Raw genomic sequence first — 12173 nt, 5'->3', positions numbered from 1 at the left:
GTTAAATTATTTGTAATAGTTACTTGTTCTATAAGTTGTTATTGTCTTTTATTTCACCTCCCCACATACCTAAACTGGTCCAAACCTATAATTTTATTAAATTACTACGGACAAATAAGATACACACTGTACATATTAAAAGTTGTTCGTCTTGAGGAGTTACACACACCTACCAAATGTTGTGCATGTAGGTGAAATATATATAAATTAGACTGGTAAGACAGAAGTTGGACAGAAGAAAAAGGGATAATGCCTCTCTTTTTTTAATCAATCAATCGAGAGACAGGGAATGGGTACGGGAAATGACCTCAGGTTGGACTTGAACATTCTGCTGCATTATGGTTCCTCTGAGATTTCCCCTCTCCTCTGTGCAGCCACATTACTAGTAGTAGTTAACAGTTCATCAAGAAACCAACAATGATTTTTTTTTATTACAATCATAATAGATGCCATTAATGAATGTCTTATCTACTCTACTCTCTAAGATTGCATTACACTGACCTTGACTGTCTGTCTGGTGCTTGTGATGAATGCCTTACGTTTTCCAAGTTCTACAGCATCTAAGTTAAACTTCTTTGGGTTGGACTCAACGATACCTGCACAAAATGTTAAGGCCAAAATACATCATCTGTATCAAGATATATTTTATCCACTGGAATGGGCAGAATAGAAGGTTTACAGATGACTGAGAAGTTTGTATTAAAGGATACTGATAGTCTCATCCAGGTCCTCCAGGTCCCACTCAATGGATCTCAGGCTGTTCCTCAATTCATTGGTTGTCCAGTCTACCTCCTCTGTGGAGGAGCTACCAGGGTTCTGAAGTAGCTCACTCCACCTTTGGTGCAGACTTTGGGCAGTGTTCACGGCCTTCTGTACCTCCCTGCAGAAAAAAAAAGACACACTAGAAGCTTGATCAGTAGTTAAGACTTGAAAATTATCTGATGTGTAATATAATAACCCAGAGCCATCTCCCAAAAGTCAATACCATTCGGATATTTATACACTACATGAAATGTATACAATGAAATGTAAACAGTCCATGAACCATCAAGTTGAAGACTAAGAGCTGTTTTATTGGCAAAAGAGGCTTTTAATACAGTGGTATAATTAGGCTATAAAAGTGTTTAGATTGTACTGGTCACGCTAAAATGTGCCATTTTATCACACAACACAATGCCACGTGTAACTGGCAAGCTGACGGCAGGGATATCCACCAGAGTAGTTGCCTGTGAACTGAATGTATAGGTGAAGTGCTAACTAATACAGATTTCACCACTTTTGTTAACAAAATTAACCTTTGTGTGCATAGTCTCTAGATCTTTTACTTCAACTCTAAATAGCCTAGGAGTGAAATCTAGTGTGTTGTTTTTGTTTAGTATAGTTCAAGTTTAAGTTTATTGTCATGTACTCATCAAAGGATTTATCAGTAATGAAGTTTCTTGTGATCAAAAGCCAGCTCAATTTTACAGAATAAATTAAATAGTAGTAATAAAAAAAAAAAATTGTGTGTGTGTGTGTGTGTGTGTGGTTGGGGGATGTTCCCCAAATGGTAGTTCTCCATCACATTCAAAATGTATTAGGAGTGAATGATGAACTGAAGCTTCACCTTTAAACTTGGTAGAATTTTTTTTTTTTTTTTTTTTTTAAAGATTTCTAGGCTAAAAAACTTCATGAGACTGGCTAACGACATACGCCTGAACAAGTGAAATACAGGTGGAAGACCCTTAAGACGTTGTATTATTCAACCAAAAGAAGAAATTCCACCAGCAGAGATTTACGTCTTGACGTTAGGAGCCTATTTGTGGGCTGCGTCGCTGACTTATTCCGAATAATGTTGATTGCTATGTAAACAGGAATATGCTCAAAACGTGACATTCTACTTGCATGTAAACGGGTTAAACGGAATATTGACATAAACGGAATTTGGGCAATAAACTGATTTAAAACGGTTTATTCCCGGCATGAAAACGTGCTCATTGTGAAGGGTGCTGTACATACATAATAACAAAAACATTTGTTGTTTGTCACATGTAGTAGATAGGGTGGCTGACTATACACCAGATGGAAGGGGGTTGGGGATTAGGCCTATCCTTGCACCACCAGTGCACCAGTAGCCTACATTTTAAATTTTTGGAAAACACTACATGTACACACACACTTCCTAGAGGGATTGAAAAAATGCTAATATTGTCATTGTGGACTTAGTGGCAAAGGAGGAATCCTATACGGATCAAAGCTCATTGGTTCAAGTCAGGACCAATACTTTTAAAATAAACCCGACATTGGTGTTAATTTCGTCAGGCGAGACGAGATATTGTCAACGACCTTTTTTCCCATGACTAAGACGAGACGATGACGAGACTGCACTAATGTCCTGAAACACTGACTAAGACTATCTTAAGATGCATTGTTGTTAATGAAAAAATACAAGACTAAAATGTTCTGCATGAAATAAAAACTAAGATAAAATCTCTCTTCATTTTCGTCTACAAAATGAGAACACAGAATATGCTGTTACGTTTTACGAATATGCCGTTACGTTTTACGTTTTCAAAATATTCCGAATGAGTTCATGCACAGCAGCTTTCCTGTAGGCTAGTCTGCCAGAGCCAGAGCCAGAGTAGTCTATGTGCTGTTGCTGCAACCCTGTGGCTACAACACGAAACTACATGGAACAAGAACACCAGAGATTTCTGCCAGAGTTAGCAAGCTAACTACCTAAGCTTTATGCCACTATGCTACATATCCAGAAGTTGAAGCTTCTCTCATACAAATTAACATCCCCCAGAATGTCCTTACGAAAATGTTCAGCAAGTAATGTCAACTATTTAACTAGCTACACTGCAAAGTTTGCTAGCAAGTAAGCTAATATCAGAGAATGTCTAATAAGAGGAGAACCGCCACTCTCGGGAAACTTCCGGTTTCTGAACTGGTTGCAGTTCCTTTTCTGGTTCCACATGAGGGCGCTCACGAATAAGTGCAGAATGAATGGAGGCCTATGGAGCTGTACCCCTCAAATCCACTTTTCTCGGGATATAATTTTTTGCCCAGAAATTCGTATGTTGCAGTCGAAAGAGAGGGGCAGAGAAAATACAAACCGCTGAGTATTATATTTTTTGAGTCACTTATTTGTTCTAAAAAGTCTTTCAAATGTGTCAATGACGTCATTCATTAGCAGAAAGCTAGTGTGTTGTGGGCAACAACGACCCAACCTGTAAGAAATCGAAAGGACGTGACTACTCGTTCATTCAACTTTTGACCTATAATCCATATTGAGCTTGCAGAAACCACAATCAAAAATATTCAATTTCTCAACGACAACCAGGTGGAAGAGACAAATTTAGCTGTCTAACTCCAAAGACCCCCATTGTTTTTGCACTTATTCGTGATCGCCCCTAGCGGAACTGCAACAGATTGCAGGTACAATGGAGTTAATAGGGAGTGATCCGGCTCTCCGTAAACGGGCTCTGCTAATATGGAAAGTTCGCTAGCAAGTTAGCTAAGATGGAGAGTTTGGGGAATGTGTTGCGTCTGGGTGCATATCGCCATCTAGTGTGGCGGAGTTAAACATTAATACTTGGGTCTACAAAGATCATGCTAGTGGTCCAGTCAAATCTTTTACTGTCTATGGTCAAATCCAAGTCAAGCTATAACTATAGCTCGACTTACCTGTGCATGTAAACATACTGACTGACAAAAAAATCAGAATGAGTAATTATAACAGACGAGTAGCCCTGTGGACAGACAATATTGTTTGAAATTGAGATGTGTGAATCACTATTTGACTGAAATGGTAATCAGAAATCATTTGTTATTAAAAAAATTAGACTAAAATGTTTTGACTAAAACTTGACTAAGACACCTTTAGTTTTCTTTTAAATAAAACTAGACTAAAATGACGAGACTTTTAGTCGACTAAAACTTGACTAACAAAAATGATGTTTGAATGACTAAATGTGACAAAGACTAAAAAGGACATTTCGTCACAAGACTAAGACTAAGACTAAATTAAAAATAGGTGACGAAATTAACACTACCAACATCTATGTCCAAATTAGGATGCAAGGACTGGAAACAACCACCAATGGAGAGTGACCAGACCCAAATCGCAAGGTGAATTTGTTGTGCCCTGGATCTTATTACACTCCAGCCATGTACAGTCACATAATAGAAACATTTATGTATTCCCTTGATTTGATTCCTCTATGCAATTACCTCCAGTATTCATACATAAGCTCATCTGGGTCTATGGTGCATTCATGGGGTCTGGGAATGAAAATCAACATAGTAGGCTGACACGCTATCAGGAGCGCCATCTCAGACTTGCTTAATATTTGATGCACTAGATTATAACAATGACCGCTGGTTGTTATAGGTTACTTAATTTAAATGTCAGCAATGTAGTAAACAATTTAAGACCCATAGCCTACAGGGAGGCCATTTTTTCGGCACTTGATTTGATCTTCAGAAAACATTACGCTAACCGTCTTACAGCCATCAAGATAATGCAATGCAGCATTGTTGTTTGTGGAAAAACTATCGTTATCTATCTTTCTAAAAACAAACTGGAAACAGACAGCGCTGATGGTTAGCTTAGCACGCTAGTCATGAAAATCAAAAATTCAGTATTTTAGTCAGTTGTTAATTAGTTGTTTATAGATCAATATACTTTTAATATCGTATAATATTGTATATTTTTATATACTATATATATATATATATATATATATATATATATATATACACACACGTGTGTATTTTATGTAGGCCTACATAAAATACACATGTAGGCTTTATTCAGTGTTCAAATCAGTCCAGTTTATACAGGTGTATACACACACACACAAATCGAGGTATGTAACCGTGGTACAAAAATGTAAAATGAAAACCATATACAAACCGAATGGTGAGCCCTAATTGGCATCCCAAGTTGCTCCCCGAACAATGTAATAAGTCACAGGGGATAGGAGTGTCTGCTAAATGTAAATAGGTGCATCCCAAAATAAGTATATTTCAAATTCTTATTTAATATAGCCAGACCTTACAAAAAAAAAATATTTCGGTGGGGGGGTCGCCCCCTTTGGCCCATGGTCTAAATGGAATTGAATTACTTATGTCAACTATTAATTTCGTTGTAGAAAGTCCTATGTTGTTTCACAACTAATTGCCTTAAATTTACATTACTTTAAAACCCCGTCTTGGCGATAACATTTCGAATGATTCTTGAGAACAATACAAGGTGAAGTCTCCAAGATGATAACATAGATCAGCCGAGTATAGTTAACGTTAACAGTCACACCCACGTAATTAAAGGAAACAGTGACCATACAGTGCAGATATGTTCCGTTAGACCTAACGTAACGTTACACTAGTAAATCGATCGCTAAGTTAAAGTTATGTTAATCTTTTCGTTGGTACAGCTAGAAGCAAAATGAATGTATGGCTAACTTCAATGGTAACGTTGACGTTATCAACCGAATGGAAAACATTTCTTACCCTTTCACGACGAAAAATGGATCTTCCATAGACATTTTGTACGTAGTGGCAGACCCTTTATGTTGAAACCTTAAATGCTCGCCCTGCCCGACTGCAATCTTCACGGTAAGAAAACACAACTATACAATGTTTACATGTAATACTGATCCTCTTTTTTGAACACCATGACCTACCGAAATTGCATCCGGTTCATGAGTTCATATATAATATAGAATTTTTCATTTATATTGAGTTTTATTGAAAGCATTTCAAAATATATACTTCAAACTTTTAAATTATTTTTTTGTTTGTTTCTGAACTTTAGTAAATAATGATAGTGGGCTAGTGTTTCAAAAGTAGAGCCATAGAATGTGGTAGAGCACTGAACCAGAGAATGTCTGTAGACGGGCTCTGACCTGGCTCTGACTGAACGTTCAAACCGGACGTAGAAAGGAGTTAGCGAATGTGGCTAAACGTTAGCCTAAATTTCAAAATTAAAGTCCCGCGAAAACAGCGGTTTGCAGGAAGAAATTTAGAATAATAGACCTCGACAGTCACGCCCACAGCCGACAGCCAGGAAGTAAGAATCCAATACAATTTCTCCATTGACAATTGGGGTATAAGCCATAAAAACATAACCGTACATAGACAATAATTTTTATTGTCAATTTCAGCTGGTTTGGAAATTGGACTAATTTAACATTATTTTTCCCCCTTTTTAAATGTATTTTCTTTTTTTACTTTTTATTTATTTATTTGTTTTGTTGTCTGTCTTGTATGTCTTGGTGTCACGGACACTGGCGACTACGCCGCTCAGTCCGGCATCTTTTGTGTTTGTTATTTTTTAAATGTTGTCATGTCTTGCTGGCGACTACCCTGCTCCATCCGGCATCTTTTGTCTTTTTGTTATGTGTCTTGTTTGTGGAGCGCTTTGGGTTGCACTCTGTGCATGTTAAATGCGCTTTAAAAATAAAACTGACTTAACTTGACTAGACTTAAAACCAGCTACGGCTGGACTAGCGTTTCATATACAAGCCAGAAGTTCATGGGGCACCAATCTTGTTTTGAGATTAATGTCTTTTATTCGCGATGTCTTGGATAAGTACTTCATTACCCATAATCCTGAACAATCACACTATCCCACAGTGATGCCTCTGATTGGTGGAAAGTCTGTTACGGTAAAGTTTGAAAGTTTCTAGACAATCGCTGACCAAGATGGTGGATATGGCTCTATAAAACAAAAATCTTAATGTGATTAAAAACTTTCTAGACGAACATTACTTGTATCAACAAGGATTGTGGTTTATTATTTTGGGATTGATTTTAAAATCCTCCTTATAACCTATAAAGCGTTACATGGTTTGGCACCTGACTATTTAAAATATTTATTAATGAAGATATACAGGGGTCTTTATGCCTCGACTAATGCTGCTTTCCAGTAGTCAGTAATCATTGTACACTCACCTGTACAACATGTACCAATGAGTGGCTTTAGGAACGCCTGTCTCTCGAGCCACGAGGGGCATTAGCAGGAGGCTAGTCATTGTTATTGTTTTGTGCTACATGTAGCCTCTAGCTAAACGGCTGGAAAACAAATTGTTACATTGTATTGCAGGCATAGCAAGACCGTGCAATGCATGAATTGGTGAACGGATTGAAGCAGCAGTGTAATCTAGTGTGTAAGAGTATTACATCAACTTTAACTTGACCAGAACACAGTACATATGCAAAAAAATACATGTCATCTCATCTCAACTATGGGCGCAGCCATGTTTGTTGTAAGGTCGTACGTCCACCTCGGGGTACCCTCAAGTACTCCGAGGTAAAGTGGGCGTGCCTGCCCAAAATGCCGCAAGAAAGCTGGGTAATTTACACTTTCCAACTCGGGCGGCGGATTTACGAGACATCTCGAAAGCAGCATATGTTGATGTTGCCTATAAACAACAATTCATGTTCATAGAAACAACAAGGTCACTAAAACATAATATATTTCATATTGCAGCATGTAGCCTAAACCTTAGCTACCCTGGCTAGTCTTACAATGAAATGCAATGTCGGAAATGCTAATGATTGGCCTGTCGGCTACCTGAAAAAGTGTTTAATTAAGTACTTAAACTTTTGAACTAGCTGATAGCCCAATTAGCTCATTTCACCACCACCGGCTAGACACTGCAGTCAAATGGTTTAGCGGTTTGGCCGTCCATGTCCCCGAGGCAACATTTCGCTGTTTCAAGGACGAGAACAAGAGTGTCCAAAGGGGTGAAAACCACTTTAAATCAGGTCACATTATTGAGTGTAGTGTGTCCGAGAGTCAGCTTGTGGGTTTTGTAAAGGCCAGCACACATGGGCTGTTGCGCAAAGAAATTAATTAGTGATCTGCATCTCCGTTCACCAAAAGCTAAGTTTGTGCTTACCCATTCACACAAATAATAGCCTATGTTATGTTTTCTCCATTGTTAACGTGAGATATGTCTCTATGTAGGGTAGTGTAGTGATAATGCATAAGGTAGCCAATGTTCACGTCACATGAGCCAGCTGCTTCTGTAGGCTAAAAGTATTTCTGAAAACATATAGCCCAGAGGCCTCAGGTGGTATTAAGGCGCCCCTGACTGTAGCCTTCATACTGTATGAGTCATATCAATCATACTTCTTCATGCATTTAATGAACATTTTGTATAATAATTCACGGCAAGTTAATAAACTGAATATGATGGTGGTCCAAGAGCAGACCATGCACCGGTCCATGCATCAGACCGACAGCCTGAGCGGTGATGGCAGTCGTACGAAGCACTGCACCATTGCTAACATTAACGTTTCGCTTTCACACACAAAGACTTGCTAATGAGGAGACAGAGCACTCAAAAAATCCTCCATAGAAATGCATTGGGTTAGTTTGTAACGCCAATATGGCAGTCGTCTACACATAATTAAATCCCTTCCCATATCACATACAGTATCCCCCACGTCGACATGTGAATACATTGAGCCAATCATGTGCTGTGTTGTGAATACATTGAGCCAATAATGTGGTGTGTTGTGAAGACATCGTGCCAATCATGTGTTGTGATCTCGCCGCTGGAGCAAGATGAAGCCTTGCACACGCGCATTTCTGCCGAAATAGATGCCTGATAAGTGCTCAAAAACCGTTGCAATATGGCCACCAAGTGGAGGGACTTGCCTAAACGGACTTTGCTTTCACACACGATACACGATGATAAATATAAAATCCAATATACAATACCTATACAAAACACTATTATTTACACGATTACCACTGAAAGAACTGCTATTAACTGCACATTCACTATATCAAAATCACTGTTTGGAGGAAAAGGTGTGCGTGGTTTTCGCCAGATTGGAAGTTGTTCAAATGGCTTTTTTATTTCAGAGCTTAGGGAATATGGGAGTCATGGGAGGCAGTTGACATGATGTAACACCGGTGTTACATGTCAATTTGCCGTCCATGTTAACTTGCTGCGTTGATGACGTTTCTTCGACAGAAGTGGCCGTTTGCTGATTTGTCACTTTCTGATATAAACTGGAGATGAACAAATACAAATAGCCTATGCATGACATATTTAAATCTCAAACATGTCCTTGTAGCACAACACATTATCCTGGCCGCATGAGCCGATGTATGAACAAATTGTTGAGAAAACTAGATGTCCTGCACATTCTCTCTGCAAAAATAAATCATGCTTGTCAATTTGTCTTCTACTCCATCCCCCTTTCATAGAGAAGAAAATGGCAGTGACAGAAACAAACTCATTGGTCAAACATTTGACAAAGCAGCACCAGTCATGGTATAATTTCTTAATGTGAACTTCTAAAGCAGTGTTTCTGAAACATTTTCAGACGAAGGACCACTTAACCAATAAAAAAGAAATGTACGGACCACCTAGCTAAAAAAAAAAAGGATTAGACCTACTGTACTTCAACAGTAAGCCTACACAATAGGCCTACTCACTGAACCACCTTGCTTATTGTCTTTGCACTTTGCTTATTGTGTCAGAGGATTCATATGATTTAAACTGGGATATCTTACATGGACAGTGTTGCAGAACTATTTGGATTTACATACAAGTTGGTTCAATATTGCAAACAACTCATCTATTATATTTTACCATGTCTGCTCGCGCACCACTTTGAGAAACACTGTTCTAAAGTGAACGCTGCACATGCAGTTTGTTGTTTGTTATGCACAAAGGTTCAATAGTGTAAAGGAGCAGGTATCCCAGAGGCAAAGATTTGTGTTAGGCTATATTACTGTGTGCATATGCATGTCAGTATGGCAGTGAGTGAGCAACTCCACAGATTTTTTTATCAACGTCAGATAATCTACTTCCCAAGAACAAAATGACTGTCCAGATTGCCCAAATCATGCTGTCTGACATTAGCCTCAATCCGATTTTGATGAAGTGGTAGGCTAGGCCTATGGCCTACAAATGCTTAAAAAGAGACTAAATCACATTTTAAACACATATTGTCATAAACTCACAATGAAAACAATGAGAAAAAAATCCATCCTTGAATGGAAGCAGATTTATTCTGAGAAATAAAAATAGCCTACCCCATAAAGAAATATAGGCTACCATATTTTAACAGAAACACAAGTGACACAATTATTGGCATTCCATATGTGTGCCTGATTGCGGATAGAACCAAATTTCATGGCTCGGGATCAAACTAACCATAGCCACAACATGCACGAATTACAAAACGTGCAAAGTCTTGTGTTTTCTGATAAGACACCTTCAGACAGAGGATGGCGTGGCGTGACATGCGGGAAGCAGGAAGACACGACAACCAGCACGACAGTTGGGTAAGTGATAGGCTACGGCGGAAACTGGTGGGGGAGTGGTAGTGGTAGCCTACCCCGTCCCAAAGGACCACTTTGCAGCATAATTAATCGTGTTACTAAGGAAACCGCGTACAGCGGGATGTAAAAGGATGTAGCCTACCACTGAGAGAGCCTGTTGGGAGAGGAGGGAGCGTGGATATAAAATGCAGGGAGAACACAGCTTGCAGACCACGGAGCTGACACTCTTTGTCACTGTCTCGTCTCATCAGGACACTGCAAGGAAAGTGCGAGGAAAGTTCGTAGCCTGTGGTCCAACAAAGTCCACCAGCTTTAGAGCGATGCTCCATAATCACATCACACAAACGCTCTCTAACAGGTAGGCTAGGATATGCTATTCACATTTGTCCATATTTTGTCGAAACCTAGCCTAGGCTACTAATTTTACTCTGTGTATGCAAATGAATATTTCAGGTCAAATAATTAGCTGTCTCATTTCTGTTTCAGCGGATACCTTGGAAATTCCAGTCGCATGAAGCGTAACGCACCTTACGAAGTTGAAATCACAAACGGTAGGAGCATTTTAGATCTCATGGAGGCATTGGTAGGCTACAGGGTTATGTTTTTGTGTTGTCTACATCAGAATGCAACAGTCATATTCAACACAGAACATTATTCTCCCCTGAAATCCTAAAGTAATTTAGCAGAATTTACAATAGGCCTATGTGTTTTTGATTGAGCACGTTTAGTAGTTGGTTCATAGATTAATTTTAACATGTGTCATATGATGCCATTTTTAAAGGTTACAAAATATTTTAACATACTGGTTCTAGTGTAGTGTTTCGAGAAAGTGTTTTGTGTGTGTGTGTGTGTGTAAAAAAGTGCAACTGTTATGCCTATAACGATCAGTTCATTAATCTGTTCATGACCAAAATTAAGTCTGAAAAGAGATTATGAACCCCAGGCAGTGATTTTGAGCCATGTAATTCTGGTAGCAGTGTTTTATTAGGAGCAACTTGTCGCAAATTCAGTCAGAACAGAACAGTCATGTGATTGCATTGCTCAAAAAGTTGCCATCATGACCTTCTCTATTTCTTTTTTTAACAGGTTCTCATCCAAAGATTGTCCGTCGGACCTTCACAAACAGCCGTGAGCGCTGGCGTCAGCAGAATGTGAATGGAGCATTTGCTGAACTCCGCAAGATTATTCCCACACACCCGCCTGACAAGAAACTTAGTAAGAATGAGATTCTTCGCCTTGCCATGAAATACATTAACTTCCTTGCCAACTTGGCGAGTGATCAGAAGGGGTTGATGTTTGAAGGGGTTGATGGCAAGGTACCTAAAGATAAAGAGACAGACAACCTAGGCAAGGTGAGAGAGAAGCTGATGCAGGACATGCTGTCTCCCAATTCCAGTTGTGGGAGCTTGCTGGATGAAGAGAGCAGTCCCGAGAGCTTCTCTGAGGAGGTGGATTCCTACTTGGAGACGTGGTCCACGTCACAGGGACACAGGGACAATCAACAATTATATAATCTAGTGCAAAGAAAGGAGTAGAAATTATTTTTAAAAAAACATGTCTTATGACAGAATATAAAATCCCTGCAATGCAGTCATGGTCAGTAACTGACTTAGTAACCCTTTGAGAACTGTTTTTTCAATGCATTTACAGGAGCTATGTACTTCTGCTGCTATGAAATGTCACAATGTAGGCTAACGCATTTTAAAGTACAGTTCCGACTAGGGGTGTTACAATATAACAGTCCAGTATGGATGATAATGGTATTTACAAAAACAATGATCAATATTGTGTTAATAATAAAAAAATGTTCATATTGTATATATATTTTTTTATCAGTTCATGTGATTGCAGTTTCACTATCCACTCTGTAATTGTTCTT

At 38.9% G+C, this 12173-nt stretch overlaps 2 protein-coding genes across 5 annotated transcripts in view; one reads left to right on the top strand and one right to left on the bottom strand.

The window, feature by feature from the left end:
- stx6 (syntaxin 6) overlaps positions 1–5632 on the bottom strand; it is a 26383-nt gene extending 20751 nt beyond the window's left edge. For both annotated transcript variants that reach the window (XM_042056222.1, XM_042056223.1), the window contains exons 1-3: positions 5497–5632; positions 711–880; positions 502–596 (exon numbers count right to left, since the gene is read on the bottom strand). In XM_042056222.1, coding sequence (XP_041912156.1) covers positions 502–596; positions 711–880; positions 5497–5531 — 300 coding nt within the window. In that variant the 5' untranslated portion in view covers positions 5532–5632. The remainder of the gene's footprint in view (positions 1–501; positions 597–710; positions 881–5496) is intronic.
- Positions 5475–12173, top strand: tal1 (T-cell acute lymphocytic leukemia 1). 3 transcript variants are annotated; one of them, XM_042056225.1, is made up of 5 exons: positions 5475–5601; positions 10234–10297; positions 10546–10652; positions 10781–10845; positions 11381–12173. In XM_042056225.1, exons 2-5 carry the CDS (start codon positions 10241–10243, stop codon positions 11827–11829), a joined length of 678 nt encoding a protein of 225 aa, XP_041912159.1. In that variant the 5' UTR covers positions 5475–5601; positions 10234–10240; the 3' UTR covers positions 11830–12173. The 3 variants fall into 3 exon arrangements, with proteins under 3 accessions (XP_041912159.1, XP_041912158.1, XP_041912160.1); XM_042056224.1 differs by having other exon boundaries at positions 5480–5601; positions 10224–10297; XM_042056226.1 differs by having other exon boundaries at positions 5565–5601; positions 10205–10297.

The sequence above is a fragment of the Alosa sapidissima genome, chromosome 12 (assembly GCF_018492685.1).
Source record: "Alosa sapidissima isolate fAloSap1 chromosome 12, fAloSap1.pri, whole genome shotgun sequence".
Taxonomy (NCBI): Eukaryota; Metazoa; Chordata; class Actinopteri; order Clupeiformes; family Clupeidae; genus Alosa; species Alosa sapidissima.
The sequence above is the reverse complement of the archived record's forward strand: the minus strand, read 5'-3'. Positions and strand labels throughout refer to the sequence as shown.